This window comes from Heteronotia binoei, chromosome 17 (genome assembly GCF_032191835.1).
Source record: "Heteronotia binoei isolate CCM8104 ecotype False Entrance Well chromosome 17, APGP_CSIRO_Hbin_v1, whole genome shotgun sequence".
In the NCBI taxonomy this organism is placed as follows: domain Eukaryota; kingdom Metazoa; phylum Chordata; class Lepidosauria; order Squamata; family Gekkonidae; genus Heteronotia; species Heteronotia binoei.
The window spans coordinates 10,214,281-10,237,119 of record NC_083239.1 but is presented as its reverse complement, the minus strand read 5'-3'; the positions used below and the strand labels follow the sequence as shown (position 1 = coordinate 10,237,119).

At 45.9% G+C, this 22,839-nt stretch overlaps 2 protein-coding genes across 4 annotated transcripts in view; one reads left to right on the top strand and one right to left on the bottom strand.

Annotated features, from left to right (window-relative positions):
* Positions 1-10,548, top strand: part of MTFR1L (mitochondrial fission regulator 1 like) — a 39,523-nt gene extending 28,975 nt beyond the window's left edge. For both annotated transcript variants that reach the window (XM_060258636.1, XM_060258635.1), the window contains one exon: positions 10,052-10,548. In XM_060258636.1, the coding sequence (XP_060114619.1) occupies positions 10,052-10,154 (103 nt within the window). In that variant the 3' untranslated portion in view covers positions 10,155-10,548. The remainder of the gene's footprint in view (positions 1-10,051) is intronic.
* A 755-nt stretch (positions 10,549-11,303) lies between these two features.
* On the bottom strand, positions 11,304-21,504 carry LOC132586521 (aurora kinase A and ninein-interacting protein-like). 2 transcript variants are annotated; one of them, XM_060258633.1, is made up of 4 exons: positions 21,387-21,504; positions 17,992-18,100; positions 16,271-16,397; positions 11,304-12,285 (listed from the first exon to the last, which is right to left on the bottom strand). In XM_060258633.1, the coding sequence occupies exons 2-4, from the start codon at positions 18,082-18,084 to the stop codon at positions 11,435-11,437; spliced, it is 1,071 nt and encodes a 356-aa protein (XP_060114616.1). In that variant the 5' UTR covers positions 18,085-18,100; positions 21,387-21,504; the 3' UTR covers positions 11,304-11,434. The 2 variants fall into 2 exon arrangements, with proteins under 2 accessions (XP_060114616.1, XP_060114617.1); XM_060258634.1 differs by having other exon boundaries at positions 21,272-21,389.
* Positions 21,505-22,839: the final 1,335 nt, after the last annotated feature.

Sequence of the window (22,839 nt, the reverse complement as noted above, 5' to 3'; positions counted from 1 at the left end):
TGATCCTTACCTGGATGGAAGACTTTCTGGGAATCCTTCATAAATTGCTTTGAGTTGCTTAATGAACATAACATATGAACATATGAAGCTGCCTTCTACTGAATCAGACCCTCCTTGGTCCATCAAAGTCAGTATTGTCTTCTCAGACTGGCAGCGGCTCTCCAGGGTCTCAAGCTGAGGTTTTTCACACCTACTTGCCTAGACCCTTTTTTGGAGATGCCGGGGATTGAACCTGGGACCTTCTGCTTCCCAAGCAGATGCTCTACCACTGAGCCACCATCCCTCCTACATATGAAGCTGCCTTCTACTGAATCAGACCCTTGGTCCATCAAAGTCAGTATTGTCTTCTCAGACTGGCAGCGGCTCTCCAGGGTCTCAAGCTGAGGTTTTTCACACCTACTTGCCTAGACCCTTTTTTGGAGATGCCGGGGATTGAACCTGGGACCTTCTGCTTCCCAAGCAGATGCTCTACCACTGAGCCACCATCCCTCCTACATATGAAGCTGCCTTCTACTGAATCAGACCCTTGGTCCATCAAAGTCAGTATTGTCTTCTCAGACTGGCAGCGGCTCTCCAGGGTCTCAAGCTGAGGTTTTTCACGCCTATTTGCCTGGACCCCTTTTTGGAGATGCCAGGGATTGAACCTGGGACCTTCTGCTTCCCAAGCAGATGCTCTATCACTGAGCCACCGTTCCTCCTACATATGAAGCTGCCTTCTACTGCATCAGACCCTCGGTCCATTAAAGTCAGTATTGTCTTCTCAGACTGGCAGCGGCTCTCCAGGGTCTCAAGCTGAGGTTTTCACACCTATTTGCCTGGACCCTTTTTAGTTGGAGATGACAGGGATTGAACCTGGGACCTTCTGCTTCCCAAGCAGATGCTCTACCACTGAGCCACCATCCCTCCCCAAAGGAAGGAAGAGAGGAAATAAATGCCCTGATTTCTTTTTTTAAAACATTTTGCTCTCTCCTTTATAGCAAACACCTAGTATCCTTCTTCCAGGAGGAGGTCACGCCTTCACTAGACAATGTGCACGTTACAAGTTTTGCAGAATTCATATGTGGCTCCGACAAAATTCCTTTATGCAGTTGAGACGAAACTTTACAGCGGAGTACACCAAGTACACCCTTCTAAAACCCATGGCTTAGAAGAGTGGGATTATAGTGATAGTGTTATAAGCAAGGCTTTCAGGAGCATTTTACCCCTTTTGCAAAGCAGTCGTTTTATTTTAAAACATTTTTATCCCACCTTTTTCTGCAAAGGATCTGAGGCAGTGTTAAGGCTGGCAGAGGAGAGATCAGAGGGTGTCTTGTTAACAGCTTTATCTTGAGTGGGAAGAGAGCTGTGTATACATTGTGATGGCGCTGACTGGGCTGAAAGGCAGGATATAGATTCTGTAAATAAATAATAAATTGTCAAGTATATTTACAGAAGTGTTGGGACCTTAGAGTAAAATATAGGAATCTCTGATTCAGGGCATCATCAAGCAGAATTCTGCCATTTTTATAACAGGAAATTCAGAAATTATTCCAAGCAAGTAATGTGCAGAACTGTTCCAAGCAAGAGATGAGCAAAAGGTAGACTATGGGCCTCAATGAATCATGGTCTGCTTTCACAAGTTTGCTCTCAGTGGTGAGAGTCAGTATGGTGTAGTGGTTCAGAGCAGCAGGCTCTATTTTGGAGAACCGGGCTTGATCTCTCACTTCGCCACATGAAGCCAGCTGGGTGACCTTGGGTCAGTCACAGTTCTCTCAGAGCTGTTCTCTCAAGAGCAGATCTCAAAAGAGCTTTCTCAGCCCTGCCTACCTCACAGGGTGTTTATTGTGGGGAGAGGAAGGGAAGGCGATTGTAAGCTGCTCTGAGACTCCTTTGGGTAGTGAAAGGCGGGGTATAACAAACAGTTCTTCTTAAACAAAAATGTATGAGGATAACTCAATGGAGCAAATAACACACCTCCTGAGAATCTTTTTGGTCTGGGAAAACTGGCGTGCTGGGAAGACAATCTGAAACTGCTTCTCTCACACTCTGTGCTGTGGTCCCAATCCAAATCTGGCTCCTGTGTGATGGGGAACTTAGTCGTTTGACTATGACAATATGAGTCATATCAGAGGAATGCAGATCTGCCTTGGACTGAATGCTAAAGACAACCCACTCCCATATCTGTGAGGATGGCATAACAGTTAGCAATGGATGCACAAGGGGGCTTTCATATTGCCATCTGTATCAATAGATTGGGCACACAGTGTGCTGATTAAAAATAAGGGTCCCCCCAGTAATTCCTGAAATATCCAATCAAACATTTGCAGTCCAGCCTCCTTCATTTGTATGGGAATGCTACTTTTGTATGAAATGCATGCAAAACATGGTCATTGCAGCAAGTAGCCACAGCTTAGTTTATTTTTGCAACTTTTCACAATGACAGGATCATGATATAATTGTTTTTTCATAGCCAATTCTGGACACAAGCAAGGAAGGTCTGATATTGTACATTGGATACATTTTGGATATGTGCTGATTGTGTAGAAACAGTGCATCGAAGGGTGGTTGTGAAGCAGCTTTGGGTGGGAAGAAATATGGGAACATAGGAAGCTGTCTTAGAGCACCAGTATATTCAGCTCAGTATTGTCTAGTCTGACTGGTATTGGCATTCCAAAATCTCAGGCAGAGAAAGGTCTTCCACAAGCCTTGCTGCTTGAGGTATTGTGGAATTTGAACTGTAGACTTTCTGTATGTAAGTGCAGGCTCTGCCCTTGAGCTGTGGCATTTCCTCTGTCACGGTGTTATGCATCATTTGATTGACAGGTGCTGGATTCACAGATTCAGAATCCATGTGAAACACCCGGCTCAATGGAATGAAAGAGGTGGGGTGTTCTCATGTACTTTTTATGGCATGTGATTTTTTTGTTTATTCGCAATATGGCCAAATCTGTAGATAGGTTGGAGCCATAAACACTGAGATCACTGAGAGCACTGAGATCTAGCTCCCAAAATCTCTTAAAAATCCCTGGACCAAGGGAGGCCAAACTGAAAACAACTCAAGAGCAGGCCTTCTCAGTAACGGCCCCCCATTGGTGGAATCAACTACCAGCCGAGGTTCGAGCCCTGCGGGACTATAATCAGTTCCACAGGGCATGTAAAACTATCCCTTTTTCAAATGGCCTACAAGATTGAATCCTGAAATGACATCTAGCCATCTGATATATGTCGTTCTGTATTATAGCACCTTATTTGTTGTGGTTTTAATTAATTAATCTATTTATTCAATGTATTTTATCATATAATGTATTTATTGTAATTCATGGCACTCTCCATGTCTGTGAGCCGCCTTGAGCCTGCCTCGGCGGGGAGGGCGGGATATAAATAAAAAATATTATTATTATTATTATTATTCAGACAAAATAGATCTTTGTACAAACCTGAGACAAGCCCCAGGGTTGCAGAAAAATCTGAAATCTTTTTTTTTTTTTAAAGCACCAGAGGGATGACCTGGAAGTGCGTGCACACACACACATATTATAGAAGCAGCACCTGTAACTTTAAGACAAATGCCCTCTGTGACTATTGCTGGGCAACCACAATGCAGGGGGAGGAGAAGCACTATTTCCAGGGCTGTTTTGGCCTTTTAGGGAAGACTCACTGGGGCAAGGTTTGAGAAAAACTACTGGGCAACTTGCTACCCTGCCATTTTCATGATTCACCGATGCCTGGCTATTTGCCACTCTTCAACAGCAGCCATCTCATGCAAGCCAATGTGGTGTACCAGTTAAGAGTTTCATACCAGGACCTAGAATACTCAGCTTTGAATCCCCGCTCTGTTGTGGAAGCTTGTTGGGTGACCCTGCGCCACCCTCAGCCCGGCCTGCCTCACAGAGCGGTTGTAAAGATAAAATGGAAGACAATGTTGTAAGCAGATATGGGTCCGCATTGTGGAGAAAGGCTGGGCATAAATATAATAAATAACAGATATAGTTGAAGATGGGAGGCAGATAAAAGATAGGTTTGTTGGTGGATGGAAAGGAGATGGTGTCAGGAGGAAGGGAAAAGTGTGCCCGGTTATGAATTACTATGGTTTTTATGCCATTGTATTGGAGGGTTGTTATTCCAGACTAAACTAACACATTAGGGTTTGTAGAATCTTTCGGGCTCAAGTGCCGTGTTCTACTGGAGAAAGTTTTCCTTCCAGACGTTTCGTTCTCAGCTGCGGAGAACATCCTCAGTGGCGTTGCAGCCGGAGCAGGCGCTCAGACCTTCTTGGCTGCTGTGCATTGAGTGAGGCCGGGGCTGCTGGAGAGCTGCTATTTCTAGGCTGGAGGGGGTGTGGTGAAAGGGCAATTGGTTTGTGGATGTGCCCATTGTTTGGTGGGGCTTCCTGGAAGGGTAGTGATAAGGAAACTGGCTGTTGAATGTGACCATTGTTCTGTGTTAATTGCTGGGTGGGTTGGAAGGGGTGTGAAGATAAGGAAGATGGTTGTTGACTGTGCTGATTGTTCTGTGGAATTCCGAAAAATTCTACAAACCCTAATGATGTTACCAGCCGTGAAAACCTGAAATCTTTGATAAACTAACACAGAATGCAAGAACATGATCTCAGGAGTGAATAGTATGCAGGTGCTATTCCTAGGGACATCATGCATAAAAGGCGCTCAGCACATACTTGTCACAGCCAAGCATGCTTGCCTGAATGTATGGCACTTGGACATTTCACTGCGTATCTGCATCCCTGTGACTTGTAAAAATGTTTTTGAATATTTTTAATCAGGAGGAGGTATCTCAGATGCAGAGTTTGTTCATGTATAGGTGTTATATCCACATTTGCCATTGTGTGGATGGGCAGCCTATATGTTGAGGTGTAAGCAAGGCAATACCGATGTGCTCAATCCCATTTCTCCTCTGTGCATGTAGCCTAGTCCCTAGATATATGGTCTCTAAAGGGATCACAAGTCTATTAGACAACTTCAGTTTCTGAACTCTAGAAAGGAGACTACTGCAAATTAAAGCACAATAGGAAGGCATTTTGCTTGGAGGTGATTTTCTGCTCCATACCTCTTTGATTCAAAGCAAACATCTTATATGTCAGTTGAGATTGGGGCAGTAAGACAGGCCTTGGCATAACCTATGGAACAGAAAGGAACTGACAAATGGTGTTTCGGAGATTTTGTAGTTTGAGTTATCAGTGTCTACTTTATCCTGGGTAGCAGCTGCCAATACATAGGAGGCTTAGCAGGAGAAATGTTCATACCGTTTTTAGTAGAGCCTGTTTTGTGTTTGATCCTGGGGGATTTCCCTTTCCCCCTTTCACATTTAATTGGTAAACGCAATTATTTCAGTCTCAAGGGGAAGACAACATGTGAAAACAGCAGCTGTAACAGATGTAAAGAAACCTAGAAATCTAAAATTCAAATCTAGACATGCTCCAGATCCCTGTGGCCTTATTTGTAGAGAGAAACCAGAGTTCTGGACCAAAAGCAATTTGATGGTTTTATTTCCCCAAACAAAACCTTTTCCATGAGTATGAGTGATGTAAAAATTTGTTCAGTAAAGCAACTAGTTTTAAAGTATCCAAAATGTTATCATTTAAACCAGTTTGGTGTAGTGGTTAAGTTAAACCAGTTGGGAGCCAGTTTGGTGTAGTGGTTAAGTGTGCGGACTCTTATCTGGGAGAACCGGGTTTTATTCCCCACTCCTCCACTTGCACCTGCTGGAATGGCCTTGGGTCAGCCATAGCTCTGGCAGAGGTTGTCCTTGAAAGGGCAGCTGCTGTGAGAGCCCTCTCCCACCCACCTCACAGGGTGTCTGTTGTGGGGGAGGAAGGGAAAGGAGATTGTGAGCCGCTCTGAGACTCTTTGGAGTGGAGGGCGGGATATAAATCCAATATCTTCATCTGCCTCACAGGGTGTCTGTTGTGGGGGAGGAAGGTAAAGGAGACTGTGAGCCGCTCTGAGACTCTTCGGAGTGGAGGGCAGGATATAAATCCAGTATCTTCATCTACCTCACAGGGTGTCTGTTGTGGGGGAGGAAGGGAAAGGAGATTGTGAGCCGCTCTGAGACTCTGTCCTTGAAAGGGCAGCTTCTGGGAGAGCCCTCTCCAGCCCCACCCACCTCACAGGGTGTCTGTTGTGGGAGAGGAAGGTAAAGGAGATTGTGAGCTGCTCTGAGACCCTTTGGAGTGGAGAGTGGGATATAAATCCAATATCTTCATCTACCTCACAGGGTGTCTGTTGAGGGGGAGGAAGGGAAAGGAGATTGTGAGCCGCTCTGAGACTCTTCGGAGTGGAGGGCGGGATATAAATCCAATATCTTCATCTACCTCACAGGGTGTCTGTTGAGGGGGAGGAAGGGAAAGGAGATTGTGAGCCGCTCTGAGACTCTTCGGAGTGGAGGGCGGGATATAAATCCAATATCTTCTTCTACCTCACAGGGTGTCTGTTGTGGGGGAGGAAGATAAAGGAGATTGTGAGCCGCTCTGAGACTCTTCGGAGTGGAGGGCGGGATATAAATCCAATATCTTCATCTACCTCACAGGGTGTCTGTTTTGGGGGAGGAAGGGAAAGGAGATTGTGAGCCGCTCTGAGACTCTTCGGAGTGGAGGGCGGGATATAAATCCAATATCTTCTTCTTCTTCTAAACATTAACATGTTCATAGTCTATCTAGTCCATATGCAGATTCTTACAAAGCTCTGCTACTGATTTTTCAAAGTACAAAATTAGTATTTACCTGCTCTGGTATCTGTCTTGTACTCAGATGATTAAGGCCACCACTGGAAAAAGAACATTCTTAGGGACAGATAATCTTGGAATCTACAGGTGAGCCTTTTCCAGGCACTAGAAAACATTTAAATATTGGCTGCAATATATGGATAGAAAACAAATCCATTCCTCAGTGTTAATCATTTCATGATTTACGTTCCTAGTACTTGCACAGTTGCCATGTCCAAAATCCATGAATTTTGGGCATGGACTGGTACTTCCATTTCCTTAAAACGGGCAATACTAATGACTAAATGATCATTTAGCGTATTAGACCAAAACATTACCCCTGCTAAATCATAACTATAGTAAGAGGTGCATTTAATAGAGCCAGTTTGGTGTGGAGAGCCAGTTTGGTGTAGTGGTTAAGTGTGCGGACTCTTATCTGGGAGAACCGGGTTTGATTCCCCACTCCTCCACTTGCAGCTGCTGGCATGGCCTTGGGTCAGCCATAGCTCTGGCAGAGGTTGTCCTTGAAAGGGCAGCTGCTGTGAGAGCCCTCTCTAGCCCCACCCACCTCACAGGGTGTCTGTTGTGGGAGAGGAAGGTAAAGGAGATTGTGAGCTGCTCTGAGACCCTTTGGAGTGGAGAGTGGGATATAAATCCAATATCTTCATCTACCTCACAGGGTGTCTGTTGAGGGGGAGGAAGGGAAAGGAGATTGTGAGCCGCTCTGAGACTCTTCGGAGTGGAGGGCGGGATATAAATCCAATATCTTCATCTACCTCACAGGGTGTCTGTTGAGGGGGAGGAAGGGAAAGGAGATTGTGAGCCGCTCTGAGACTCTTCGGAGTGGAGGGCGGGATATAAATCCAATATCTTCTTCTACCTCACAGGGTGTCTGTTGTGGGGGAGGAAGATAAAGGAGATTGTGAGCCGCTCTGAGACTCTTCGGAGTGGAGGGCGGGATATAAATCCAATATCTTCATCTACCTCACAGGGTGTCTGTTTTGGGGGAGGAAGGGAAAGGAGATTGTGAGCCGCTCTGAGACTCTTCGGAGTGGAGGGCGGGATATAAATCCAATATCTTCTTCTTCTTCTAAACATTAACATGTTCATAGTCTATCTAGTCCATATGCAGATTCTTACAAAGCTCTGCTACTGATTTTTCAAAGTACAAAATTAGTATTTACCTGCTCTGGTATCTGTCTTGTACTCAGATGATTAAGGCCACCACTGGAAAAAGAACATTCTTAGGGACAGATAATCTTGGAATCTACAGGTGAGCCTTTTCCAGGCACTAGAAAACATTTAAATATTGGCTGCAATATATGGATAGAAAACAAATCCATTCCTCAGTGTTAATCATTTCATGATTTACGTTCCTAGTACTTGCACAGTTGCCATGTCCAAAATCCATGAATTTTGGGCATGGACTGGTACTTCCATTTCCTTAAAACGGGCAATACTAATGACTAAATGATCATTTAGCGTATTAGACCAAAACATTACCCCTGCTAAATCATAACTATAGTAAGAGGTGCATTTAATAGAGCCAGTTTGGTGTGGAGAGCCAGTTTGGTGTAGTGGTTAAGTGTGCGGACTCTTATCTGGGAGAACCGGGTTTGATTCCCCACTCCTCCACTTGCAGCTGCTGGCATGGCCTTGGGTCAGCCATAGCTCTGGCAGAGGTTGTCCTTGAAAGGGCAGCTGCTGTGAGAGCCCTCTCTAGCCCCACCCACCTCACAGGGTGTCTGTTGTGGGGGAGGAAGGTAAAGGAGATTGTGAGCCACTCTGAGACTCTGTCCTTGAAAGGGCAGCTGCTGTGAGAGCCCTCTCCAGCCCCACCCACCTCACAGGGTGACTGTTGTGGGGGAGGAAGGTAAAGGAGATTGTGAGCCACTCTGAGACTCTTTGGAGTGGAGGGCGGGATATAAATCCAATATCTTCATCTACCTCACAGGGTGTCTGTTGTGGGGGAGTAAGGGAAAGGAGATTGTGAGCCACTCTGAGACTCTGTCCTTGAAAGGGCAGCTGCTGTGAGAGCCCTCTCCAGCCCCACCCACCTCACAGGTGACTGTTGTGGGGGAGGAAGGTAAAGGAGATTGTGAGCCGCTCTGAGACTCTTCGGAGTGGAGGGCGGGATATAAATCCAATATCTTCTTCTTCTTCTAATATTGATACCAATTCAATGAAAAAAAATAGGTAATTTTTATTGACAGTTATTTACAGTTCATGGGTATTCCTACACATGCAGACGTACTTGTAACATTCCCAATTGTGGAGACATGTAGATTCATGCACTTCTTCTTTCAGCTAAACATTTCTGGATGGAAGAAAATTGTAAATAATTTTACACCTCTTTAACTGGTGCATTGTTTCAAAACTCATAATTTTCCCCAGTGTTAAGGTCATACCTACCTCTTCCCCACCCCCAGTATGCCACGTTTAATTTCCTCCCATCCAGTTGAATGGGGTCTATCTTACCCCAGTGCCTTTTAGCCAAAACGGTGCCTTTAAATACAGAAGAGGAAGATGAAACTCCATAGAACCATGGGTTTTGGAGTTGAAAATTAACTTGAAAGCCCAGGGGAATTAATCCTAACTGCTGTATGTTTTAGTGGAAGGGCTGGATTGTATGCAGGTGTGCTGATGGAAGGACAATGCTGGGAATTCCAGTAGCACTGACCAGTGTGTGTGTGGGGGGGGGGGAGGTTTCACTCATGGGTCCCATCTCTCTAGGAGGCTTGTGAATGGAAATCTGCAAAGTGCCTCAGGGGGCGTGATGTAGCACTTGCACATAAATTTTAATCAGTTGACAAGACTGGCAGAAGAGGCCAAGCAAAGTTCCTGCATGCCATTTGCTTCCTGGGCTCGCCTTCTGCCAAACAGGCTTTGGGATTTGCAAAAGAATGTGAAAATGACAATACCCTAGCTGGCTTGGCCAACAGAATACCATTTGGGGAGGCTTGAGATGCTGTGGCATTCTCCAAGAGAGCTAGTTGTCTTCTGCTTTCATACTAGTCTAGCTGTATAGCTAGAATTCTTTTGTGGTTAGATCTGCCGTGAACTTGAGGTGCCATTGAATAAATAAATAAATGAAATGGTCTGTTTTGTTTTGTTTCAGCTGCCTTTGTTCTTTGTGCAGTTTCTGAGATCCTCAGTGCTGTAGAGAGATTTGGAGTGGATTTCATCACCATCAGGAAATCCAGGGGGTTTTTTTTGGGGGGGGGGGGGATCTAACTTGCTTAGAAATATTTTTCTTAGAATTGTATTCAACAAAATAGTAACTGGCTTGGGAATCTTGAAGGATGTGTTGTCCATATTGCTTTTCAACCCCTTTCCTCTTCTGTCCTCCATATAGGAACAGAACTTTACTGAAAGAGGAAGATCCCGCGGTTCTGATAGCAGAAGTTTTAAGAAGAAAATTTGCCCTGAAGGATGAAGATGTAAACACGAAGAACTGACATTATGCTCCCCTATTACTCTGTAAGCAAATTATTGTACTCCCAAGATCATTTTTTTCTCCACAGTGGCTTGCCTTCCTCGAACATCAGAATCATTTAGGAGTTAGGCTTCCTCTGAGTGGAGCTGTGGACTTGCTGTTTTTCCACACAGCTTAGAAAGATGCAATTTTTTATAGGGTAAACTGTTTTCCACAACTGTTTTTTGCATTGTTGGTAAGAACTCTTCTGTAGCAGAACACACCAGAGACTTGACTGAACGATTTAAATTAAAAACGATCTATTCGTAATTTTGCTGCAAAAAAATGGCTAGCTGCTGGTTTATATACTATAAATAGATACAAGTACCTTAATTCCCAAGCCTGTGGTAAGTTATCAAGATCCTTAGTCCTTCTAGCTTCCCTGTTATTGGTGGGCTCTTGCTATTTTTAAAAAAGTTGATTGAAAATTGTTTACATTTTAAAGGTTCACCCATTTTTCCCCCCTTCAAGAAATACCGCATGCGTGAGAGAGACTTGATCAAAACGTATTACGCTGAAGGCTTAAATACCTTCATTTGTACTCTGCCTTTCTCCCCAGTTGGGACTCCAAGGGGTTAGTTACATCATTCTTCTCACAACAACCTTGTCAGATAGGCAAATGTGTGGGACAGATCCAAGAATACCCCGCAGGTTTCTGTGACTGAGTGTTGACTCGAACCTGGGTCTTAAGAGATCCTAGTCTGGACACTCTTATCATTATACCATGCGCAAAACATTTACAAAAAGGTTTATGCATCTCTTAACACAGCAGTGGCAGAACCCCCCCCCTCCCCCAGAAAAAAGGATGTACTTAAACAAAAGGAAACACCCTGCTTTGCTGTGTTGTCACATAGGTGGTTCACATCAGGAAGTAGATAAGTCATTAATACTTCAGAAGGGGCTGTGGGTCCATGGTCAAGCACAGGTTTTTTTTACATACAGGGGATTCCAGATTCAGTCTTTGGCCTCCAGTTAGAGGATGCCGTGTGAATGATGTCGGAAAAGACCTTTTTGTGCCTGAAACAGTGAAGAACTACTGCCCGCTAGAGTAGACTGCACAATGGTGGACCTGGTCCAGAACAGTTCCAGAGGCACATTCTTGTATATTTTGCTGCTAGAAATCATTGCAGGGTTCCTTCAAAACAACATCCCTTTATTTAATAATTAATAATCACGAAGCGCTTATATTTACAGTGTCCATTTTGTTTCAAACCTGAATACCACAAGCATTACTAGGCCTGCATCGCACTGAGCAATTATAAGTCAGTGTTTAATGACTCTATTGCCTTCCGAATCCTCTGTGAATAGCAAGTCGTAACATGAATTCAGACTAATTTCTGCTCCTGGGTGTAGCTGCGGCCCACTTTCTGCAGGAAAACAAGCCCCCAAGCAGTCTCTATAGGCTGGGCTGGTTCCTCGATCGCTTTTGTCCCACAAAGGCTGCTTCAGCAAACAAAGGTTGCCTCGCTCACCAGAAAAGCGGTGAGAAATTACTCTGCGACCCTCCGAGTCTTGACTGAACAAGGAAGGGGTACATCCTAGCTGGCTGTCCTTGGGCCCTTTATCAGAAACGCAAGGAGCCATGACTGTTTCTGAGGGAATTCCTATCATGTTTTGGTTAAAGCCTTTCAGTTTCATGGCTGCGCCACTTCTCTCCAGCTGAGGATCAGTGTTCTCAGAATTTGAGGAATCACTCAAGTGGCTCTTGCTGTAGGAGGAACAAGTTCTGCCTCTTCTCAGAACCTTCAGGTTTTGGCTAGTCTGAGAATACACGGTGCTGGATGTTCTCCAGCCACCATTTTTGTCTTTCAGAGGTGATCTGGAAACAGCAGTATGCTCAATAACCCCATTTGCTTCCGGGTGCTGAGTGCAGTCTAAGTTGTCATCTTCTGTGGTACATTTCTCCCCCTTAGCTTGATCCAGCCGTCCACTGTTATTCTGAGCACAGGTCCAACGGGCATGATGTTGTACACGTTTGAACTCCTGAAGCGGTGGAAATGATGAGACTGCCAACTGGCTTCTGTCGCCTTCAAGCGTTCCACGTCCTTGCAGGTTGCAGTCGCCTTTCGATGCAGCACCTGATAGCTCTGTGTTTGCATTGGCTTTCTTTTCACCTGGGAAAAAAAACGCTGAATCTTAACTGAGCCAGAAAGGTCACATACACACAGCCTGTGCACCTGCCAAACACTAAGGAATAACCTATAGCTCATGTGAGCATCGTTTTACTGGACACACTAATTCCATACTGTGTGCCCCAAGGCTTCTGGAAGCCTATTCTCTGCATGAATCACTGATCTGACGTTGCCTCCTTCCAGTCAGCCTCCACACTCAGATGATTAATCAGACAATCCCACACACTTGCATAGATAGCTGTAGGGGAGGCTGCCTGTTGCATTTCTGCATGAGTTCACGGCATAGGCCTTATTTCCTTCTTTCTAAACCAGAAGCTTGCCCAAAGCACAGACTTGTTCTACAAGAGCTTTAGCTGCATGCTTCATGCAGAGCAAGCAGCTCTCTTGCATATTATCAGAAATGTCACAGTCTTCAAAAATTTGAGGAAACGTAATTACAGATAATCAAAGATTTCAGGTTTTCACGGCTGGTAACATCATTAGGATTTGTAGAATCTTTCGGGATCAAGTGGCGTGTTCTACTGGAAAGTTTTCCTTCCAGACGTTTCGTTCTCAGCTGCGGAGAACATCCTCGGTGGCGTTGCAGCCGGAGCAGGCGCTCTGACCTTCTTGGCTGCTGTGCATTGAGTGGGGCCAGGGCTGCTGGAGAGCTGCTATTTCTAAGCTGGAGGGGGTGTGGTGAAAGGGCAATTGGTTTGTGGATGTGCCCATAGTTTGTGCCAATTGCCCTTTCACCACACCCCCTCCAGCCTAGAAATAGCAGCTCTCCAGCAGCCCTGGCCCCACTCAATGCACAGCAGCCAAGAAGGTCAGAGTGCCTGCTCCGGCTGCAACGCCACTGAGGATGTTCTCCGCAGCTGAGAACGAAACGTCTGGAAGGAAAACTTTCTCCAGTAGAACACGGCACTTGATCCGGAAAGATTCTACAAACCCTAATTACAGATAATATCGTTAGAAGCCCTGCCACCTGGAATACGTCAAGTTTCATACCTTTATTATGTTTCAATGTAGTATGCTGAGACATGAGAGCGGGTGGTGTATAATCACTAATCACTGCTGTAAACTGGGAACTCCCTGGCTTAAATCTCAGGCATAGTAAAACTGACCTACCTTACAGGGTTGTTGTAAGGATTATGACAAGGTAATGTTTTTGTGCTGCATCTTGAACACTAAAGAAAGCGCTACGTAAATGTGAATTACTATTGTCAGTCTCCCAGCTGGTATACCTGAGGACGGGCAGCAACCCGTGGTAGCCCTTGAGCTATGCTGCAAGCAGCCTAGACTTCAGCCGTTCCACATTCTTACAGTCAATGCTCCCTCTAAGCTGTGGAGCAGAAATTCTACTTTGTGAGCTACCGGCGTTAAAGTTGTGAGCTGCTGCGTAAATTAGTTTGCTCTGGGGCCATTTTTCCTGAGCTAAGACAAAAAATGTGGGATTTGGAGGCTAAAACTGTGAGCTGGCTCACACTAAATCAGCTTAGAGGGAACACTGCTTACAATCACAGGGGGAGGGGGCGTGGCTCAAAGCTAAGCAGTTAGTTTTCACTGCCCTCCTCAGCCACCTTTTCAAAGCTGCCTCAAGTTTGCTTGTGCGGTTTCAGTACAATACAGCATCAAGAGCAGCCAGTACAGGAGCTGTGGCCTGTGTTCCAGCGTCCTACTGGGCACATGGAGCAGGACAGCCAATTCACAGGACATTGTGTGTGGGTGTGTTTTTGTGAAGTGTTTTCACAATGAAAGGTGCAATAGAAGTGTGAAATAATAAACCTTCTACAAAACTGCTGCCAGCGTACAAGTTATTGCACATCCAAACCTTCCCTATCAACACAACTTTACCTTTCAAGGTCCTTGGTGTGAATAGCTAATGATTGTAACCAAAACTCCCAGTTTTCCACTCATTTTCCACTTGTATTTTGATCACAAGTAGGGTTGCCAATCCCCAGGTGGGGGCAGAGGATCCCCCGGTTTGGAGGCCCTCCCTCCGCTTCAGGGTCGTCAAAAAGCAGGGGGGGGAGGGGAGGGAAATGTCTGCTGGGAACTCTGTTATTCCCTATGGAGATTTATTCCCATAGAAAATCATGGAGAATTGATGCGCGGAGGGGGGCTGTTTTTTGGGGTAGAGGCACCAAATTTTCAGTACATCATCTAGTGCCTCTCCCCAAAATAACCCCCAAGTTTTGAAACAACTGGACCAGGGGGTCCAATTCTATGAGCCCCAAAAGAAGGTGCCCCTATCCTTCATTATTTCCTATGGAAGGAAGGCATTGAAAAGGTGTGCCGTCCCTTTAAATATGATGGCCAGAACTCCCTTTGGAGTTCAATGATGCTTTTCATAGCCTTGATCTTGGCTCCGCCCCAATGTCTCCTGGCTCCACCCCCAAAGTCCCCAGATATTTCTTAAATTGGACTTGGCAACCCTAATCACAAGACAATATTTAAAAGGATATACAAGAAGCAAGTCCTCAGAGCCCCAACATGTGATCGCAAGAACTGTGTACATTAGAAAGAAGGGCTAGATTAAGCAGACACTAACATTGCTGCTGTCATCAGATCTGAAATTTGAATTGATGTTGTCACAAGCAGGGGACCAGGGAGGGCCTCTACTGACTGCCACCACTCTGGTACAGATCTGTCTGGAACAACCTAAAGCGCCCACCCAGCCCATCTTCCTTTTTAACAAAACACCTTCTATCCATGACCAAATAGACGTGAGGACCCAGGCAGTATAACAACAGGTTTATTATAAGCGCTGAAGAAGAAACAAGTGGATTGTCAAAACTTTTCGTGCAACAGTGAATATGAAAGCAGCAAAAGCGGTACAAAGCAAAAATAAAAGCCCTGACATGACTAGCTGTACGTTCCCTTCCTCTAATGCCAACAGACTCACTCCTCCTTGGGTGAGGGAACCCTCCTCCTGCAGCCTCTCCAGAGGGAACACTTCCCCCTCTTTAGCTTGGCCTTTTATTTCCTTCTTTCCAGGCTCCACCACTCTGAACTCCACGGGGCAAGTTTCCCCTCCAAAACTGCTGCCCGCCCAGTCAGAAGGACAGAAGAGATCTTGGGAAATGTAGTCCCCGTAGCTACTCTGATACAGGCTTCTCTGGAGCCTGTAGGTCTCACTAGGCCTAGGATCATGAGAGAAGTTTAAAAGGAATCATGCATATTTTACAGAACTGAAACTTCAGTTTCCAGGCTGCGGTGAGAAAATCTGTTCCAGGAGCTCCCAGCCTGGCTTCTATGGATTCTGCTAACATCAGCACCTTTCTCCACAGCAAGATACCTTCCTGTGACTTCACAGCCAGCGGGCATTAGGAAAAGGCAACTCGCCCCAGAAGCAGAACAAATCCATGGGAACCGCCCTACTGGTTTATGTTCTAGTTGTGTATAGGAAGGCAGCTGGAACCAGCTTCCTCTCCTCCCAGGTGGCTGTCACCACTACATATCTGCACCCATCTTTCACGTCACTACAAAATGTTTTTATTTCTGTTTTGCTTTGTTTTATTTTGCAATCTCTGCAAACGTTACCCCCACATTGTTAATATCATTGTTTTAAAACACCGGAGGGTTTCCAGAATTCTGTATCATAGCAGTGGCTGTCTGCACTGTGTGGATTTGCCTGCCCACATATGGGCCAGCCTTTAAGTTATTGGATACAGGGCTTCAAGGAGGACAAGGGGATAAAATGCAAGCCTAGCTACTTGTAACATGTAAGAATGTAGGTTCAAATGAATACCCAGTTCTTTGCCTCTGAGAAATGCAACATTTAGTGGTGCAAACAACAGGTTCACTTTTGGAGAGGATTCCCTTGTTCTGACCTCATTGGACCCATACAACTACAGACTTCAAGAAGGGGTTTTTGGGGTTTTTTTTAAGAACAGGCCTTTCAAGCCACTTGTCTGCTCTTCAGCCTCCCAAGTCCTCCTCCTTCCCGTCACAAGTGTCTAGGACGAAGAAAAGCCCCACATACCTACTGGTTGAGAGCAGAAGAAAGTGGAAATGCTGGTTTGCTTAGTGAAGGGAAGAGGTACTTTTTCCAGAGCAGGGTACGGCAAAGGTCTGCTCTGCATGCGTAATGTTGGCTTAGCTATTAGGGTCTGCAAGAGAACAGAGAAAAGCAGGATTAGAATTCCTGTGCCATCACAGATGAAGCTGCACCCTGGCTCCCCAGTGTCAGTTAAGCCCATGCTCCTTAGCTTCAAAACGATTTGCTGCCATCGTTTCAAATGGACTGAAGGAGGATTTATTGGCAGCATCCCAACTCTACCTCCTCCAATGAACTGAGTCAAACTGAGGTGACCAGCAATGAGGTTCTAGTACTACTACACAAACTGAAAATGATTAAGTTTCCACATCTAGATGGCATACACCCGAGGTTTCTTCAGGAGCTCAAATGTGAAATTACTGTACTAACCAGAATCTGTAACTTGCCACTAAAATTGACCATAGCAAAGGGATGGGAAGTACCAAGTGCTGCTGCTTTGTCAGTTTCTAAAAGGGTCCAGGGAGATCCAGGAAATTATAGCCCAGTTAGCCTATTATTTATCCCACAAAAATTAGTAGAAACTGTTACTTAAGGGACCTTAAGCGCCTAGAAAAGGGAAGGGAAATGAACCAAAGTGGAGTCCTGCCCCACCTTAAGCTTTTTGAGCAGGTTAACAAGTATGTGGATAGGGGTCATAGACTTGGACTTCTAAACGGCTTTTGACAAGGCATCTCACCAAAGACTCCCAAGTAAGCCTAGCAATCATAGGATAAGAGTTGCATAGAGTTAGTAAGGAATAAATGGACAGTTCTCACGTTGGAGGGATGTGAGCAATGAGATCCCACTGGTGCTATTTAATGTGTTCATAAATAATTTGAAATTGGGGGCAAGCAGTGTAGTGGCCAAGTTTGTAGATGACACAAAATTATTCAGGATTGTGCAAACCAATTAGAAATGGGAAACTCTCCATGGAAAAATTAAACAGTGAACATTTTTCCACCATACACACATATACAATTAACAAAATCCTGGACAAATAATAGTTTCACCCAGTAGCTAAAGCTTAACAAAGTAGGAGTCAAGTGAGTTGCATGGAAGGCATTTCACAATCGAGGAACCACTGATTAAGGCATGTGTCTCTAGTCACCACCCATCTTGCTTCCGGTTGGAGTGGAAAACATTCCACTCATGTTTTCCCCTCAAAATGATATATCTGAAGTACTTGGAACAACTGAGAGTTAAAATGCTACTTTCTTTTTTTTTTAAATTGAATTTTATACCTTAATACAGGTTTTTGGTGCATTAACAAACGAAAACACTGAAGACTCAGAAAAGCCAACCCACACCCTCTCTGTCTCCCCACATTATACACAGTCTGATGCAGACACCCAGTGCCCCCTCTTTCCTCTAGAAGGGAGTTTCTAATCAGCTGACTGTCCACCAATGCAGCCATTTTGGAACTGGACAGCTAAAAAATCAGTTGCCGGGTGGATCGGACATTCGAGGGACATATTTTCTCAACCCCATGTAGGCATGGCCCCAAGAAGTGTATTTATTTATTTAAAACATTGATTAGCTGCTTTTTTACCCTGCAGAATTCATAATGCCTTACAATGTAAATAAAACAATAGAAAACACACAAAAGACCACATTTTTCAACGGACACATTAAAATATTTTTTCAGCACTGTCTTATCAACCCATTACCTGCATTTTACTTTTTTTGAGGGCCAAAGTATCCAGCCAGATGCCACAAGCCTCCTGCGGCTGCTCTGCAGGACTTCTGCCCTTCCGTTTCATCTGGACTTCATGTAGCCTACAAAAGAGCACAAGAGGTGGCATTCTAAGATTCTAGTCCTCATGGCTGCAAAGAAAGTGTTGAAATGATGGACAGTGCTGCTTGCACCTCCAATGGCTTAGTGACCAGGTGAACTTGTGACTTTTAAGCCAAATCACTATCTTTCATCTTCTCAATATCTTTACACAGATTTCAGTTTCCTGGCACTCATCCAATTTACAGTCCTCCTCCATGCCCATCCCAAAATGTGGGCAACAGCTTTTGTTCAGGAAGAATTCTGAGCTAAAGCACAGCCAATATCTGTTGCTGTGGTCATATTAAATTGTGTTACCTGGCTGGCCTGATCTCATTGGCTTTCAGAAGTTAAGCAGTGTCAGCCCTCATCAGTACTTGTATGGGAGACCACCAAGGAAGTCCAGGGCTCCTATGCAGGAGTAGGCCATGGCAAGCCACCTCTGAACATGTCTTGCATTGAAAACCTTATGAGGTTGCCATAAATTGGCTGTGTCTTGACAGCAAACAAGCAAGCAAACTCAGATTCCTTAACTGTTATGAGATCCCATCTTTTGCAACTGATCATTTTATTACAAAAAGCAAAATATAAAACCAAAAATTCTAGTTAAAGGATGTGATCCGCAGTATGGTTACTTGGCAATAAATGCCACTGAAAATCAGTAAAAACAAAAGGAAAATTTGTTATGGACCAACAAATTTTCCGTGGCATATGTTTATGTGGGCTGAGAGGTTGTTCATTTTTGGTGCAATGGACTTAAGAGGAAAGACTGTGGCCTCAGTAGGAAAGCATTTGATTTGCATGTAGAAGGTCCCAATTTGAAATACTCATCATCTCTAGTTAAAAGGATCAGGTAGGAGATTATATGAAAGACCTCTGCCAGAGGCCCTGCAGAGCCACTGACAGGGTAGAAAACATTGACCTTGACAGACCAAGAGTATGGCTTGGTATGAGGCAGCTGTGCATGCACATTTATATGGACTGTTGGGTGAAAGCTGGTCTAGATGGAGTTTGCGTGCTGGAGGTCCTAGGTTCAACCCTCTAGTCTAGTTTAAAATGTGATCAAGTGGGAGATGCTGAGATGTTAGAGAGCTGCTGCTAGTCAGAGTAGACAAAACTGACCTTGATGGACCAAGGGTCTAGCTCTGTATAAAGCAGCTTCACGTACACAGCCATGACTCTGGAGGGAGGGACAGTGGCTCAGTGGTAGAGCATCTGCTTGGGAAGCAGAAGGTCCCAGGTTCAATCCCTGGCATCTCCAAAAAAGGGTCCAGGCAAATAGGTGTGAAAAACCTCAGCTGGAGACCCTGGAGAGCCGCTGCCAGTTAGGGGAAGGACGGTGGCTCAGTGGCAGAGCATCTGCTTGGGAAGCAGAAGGTCCCAGGGTCAATCCCTGGCATCTCCAAAAAAGGGTCCAGGCAAATAGGTGTGAAAAACCTCAGCTGGAGACCCTGGAGAGCCGCTTCCAGTCAGGGGAGGGACGGTGGCTCAGTGGTAGAGCATCTGCTTGGGAAACAGAAGGTCCCAGGTTCAATCCCTGGCATATCCAAAAAAGGGTCCAGGCAAGTAGGTGTGAAAAACCTCAGCTTGAGACCCTGGAGAGCTGCTGCCAGTCTGAGAAGACAATACTGACTTTGATGGACCCAGGGTCTGATTCAGTAGAAGGCAGCTTCATATGTAGGAGGGATGGTGGCTCAGTGGTAGAGCATCTGCTTGGGAAGCAGAAGGTCCCAGGTTCAGTCCCTGGCATCTCCAACTAAAAAGGGTCCAGGCAAATAGATGTGAAAAACCTCAGCTTGAGACCCTGGAGAGCCGCTGCCAGTCTGAGAAGACAATACTGACTTTGATGGACTGAGGGTCTGATTCAGTATAAGGCAGCTTCATATGTTCATATGCTTGGGGAGGGACAGTGGCTCAGTGGTAGAGCATCTGCTTGGGAAGCAGAAGGTCCCAGGTTCAATCCCCGGCATCTCCAAAAAAGGGTCCAGGCAAATAGGTGTGAAAAACCTCAGCTTGCCAGTCTGAGTAGACAATACTGACTTTGATGGACCAAAGGTCTGATTTAGTATAAGGCAGCTTCATATGTTCATATGACTCAGTGGTAGAACACCTGCTTGACATGCAGAAGGTCCCAGGCTCAGTCCCTGGAAGCTTGCAAATAAACGGATCAGGAAGGAAGTGATGTAAAAGACTTTCGTCTCAGACCCCGGCGAGCCGCTGCTAGTCAGAGCAGACCACTCTGACCGTAGGCCAGCCCTCAAACTCAGCTTCCTCCCATTAAACAGGGAAATCAGTTTAAAAATAGTGTGTTTTTTATGATGGTATATCTACTGGTCGCTTTGTTACAAAGCGCATTCAGTACCCACACCCCTTCTAATTTAGGGCTGCACTTTGAACCATTATTATTTGTGACTAAACCCAGTCTATCTTGACCGTCTTCCACGCAACTTGATTCCAGAGGCGGAAGCCTTGATTTCACACACACCCCGACACACATGCTTCATATTCTGTCTGACGAACGCTCCTAATTAAACAAACGTTTGAATTTAAGGCGCCACTGGATGAGTTTGGCCAAAGCTGAGTCTCCTTGTGGCACCACCCTGCAAATGAAGCCACAGTAGGGTCGCCAAGTCCAATTTAAGAAATATCTGGGGACTTTGGGGGTGGAGCCAAGAGACATTAGGGGTGGAGCCAAGATCAAGGCTGTGACAAGCATCATTGAACTCCAAAGGGAGTTCTGGCCATCACATTTAAAGGGACGGCACACCTTTTCAATGCCTTCCTTCCATAGGAAATAATAGATAGGGGCACCTTCATTTGGGGCTCATAGAATTAGACCGCCTGGTCCAATCGTTTTGAAACTTGGGGGGTATTTTGGAGAGAGGCACTAGATGCTGTACTGAAAATGTGGTGCCTCTACCTCAAAATACAGCCCCCCCAGAGCCCCAGATACCCGCGGATCATTATTTTCTATAGGAATAAATCTCCAAAGGGAATAACAGAGTTCCCAGCAGACATTTCCCTCCCCCCCCCCCGCTTTCTGACGACCCTGAAGCGGGGGGAGGGTCTCCAAACCGGGGGATCCCCTGCCCCCAGCTGGGGATTGGCAACCCTAAGCCACAGAGCCCCCCCCCCCGGCACAACGGCGCTCGAACTGGCCACTGCAGGCCGCAGACTTGCAAGGCAGGTTTTCTTTGTTTAAATTGCAATTGATTTTTGCGTGTGGCCCTTTGCATAGCTGCTCTCGGTCACGTAGAGAAGTTGGACAGACAAGCCCCGGAACGGACTTACTTGCAACTGGCCGCTCGTCTGCAAGGGAAAGAAGGACGTCTCCATTCTTCCTTCCCGCCTCCCAAGCTCCGCCTCTTCCGCTTAGACCTGCCCAATAGCAGAAGAGGCGTATACGCACCCTTCTGCAGATTCCCCCGCCCAGGTGAGGCTGGTAGATTTGCAAGACGCGAAGGGGTTGTGGTGCCGCCCTCTCTTTCCCTGGGGGAGCGGGGGGACTATGACTGGAGCACTAATTCTTTCCAGCATCCTGGTACATACGATTCCAGTGCCAGGTTTCCTAATATAAAAGAATTACAAGCAGAAAGTTATTAACTGATGGTTTGCAAACTTCATCAGCACAACTTATGGGAAGAACTTACGCTAGTTACAGACAGTGAAGTGCTAGTACTTCCAAGGTCACATTAGGATCAAGCCAGTCACCTCTCACTGAACAGGCCAAAGATTAGCTGTGGGCAAAGATCCATGCTGGCCTGAAGCAATAGAAAAAGTTAATGGCACCTTTAAGACCAACATAGCGCTAGTTTGGTGTAGTGGTTAAGTGTGCGGACTCTTACCTGGGAGAACCGGGTTTGACTCCCCGCTCCTCCACTTGCACCTGCTGGGATGGCCTTGGGTCAGCCATAGCTCTGGCAGGGGTTGTCCTTGAAAGGGCAGCTGCTGTGAGAGCCCTCTCCAGCCCCACCCACCTCACAGAGTGTCTGTTGTGGGGGAGGAAGGGAAAGGAGGTTGTGAGCCGCTCTGAGACTCTTTGGAGTGGAGGGCGGGATATAAATCCAATATCTTCATCTACCTCACAGGGTGTCTATCGTGGGGGAGGAAGGTAAAGGAGATTGTGAGCTGCTCTGAGACTCTTCGGAGTGGAGGGTGGAATATAAATCCAATATCTTCATCTACCTCACAGGGTGTGTTGTGGGGGGGGGGGGGAGGTAAAGGAGGTTGTGAGCCGCTCTGAGACTCTGGAGTGGAGGGCGGGACATAAATCCAGTATCTTCATCTACCTCACAGGGTGTCTGTTGTGGGGGAGGAAGGGAAAGGAGATTGTGAGCCGCTCTGGGACTCTTTGGAGTGGAGGGCAGGATATAAATCCAATATCTTCATCCACCTCACAGGGTGTCTGTTGTGGGGGAGGAAGGTAAAGGAGATTGTGAGCCGCTCTGCGACTCTTCGGAGTGGAGGGCGGGATATAAATCCAATATCTCCATCTACCTCACAGGGTGTCTGTTGTTGGGGAGGAAGGGAAAGGAGATTGTGAGCCGCTCTGAGACTCTTCGGAGTGGAGGGCGGGATATAAATCCAATATCTTCTTATTCAAGTTGTGAGCTTTTGTGCACGCACAGAGATGCCTTTTTTTTAGTGCTTTCTTTGTATCTCTCCTATGGGATCAAGGGAACTGGGCAAAGTAAGCTCTGGCTCTTTCCCTCCCCCCACTGGGGATGAGGAGGGGTAGGAGCTT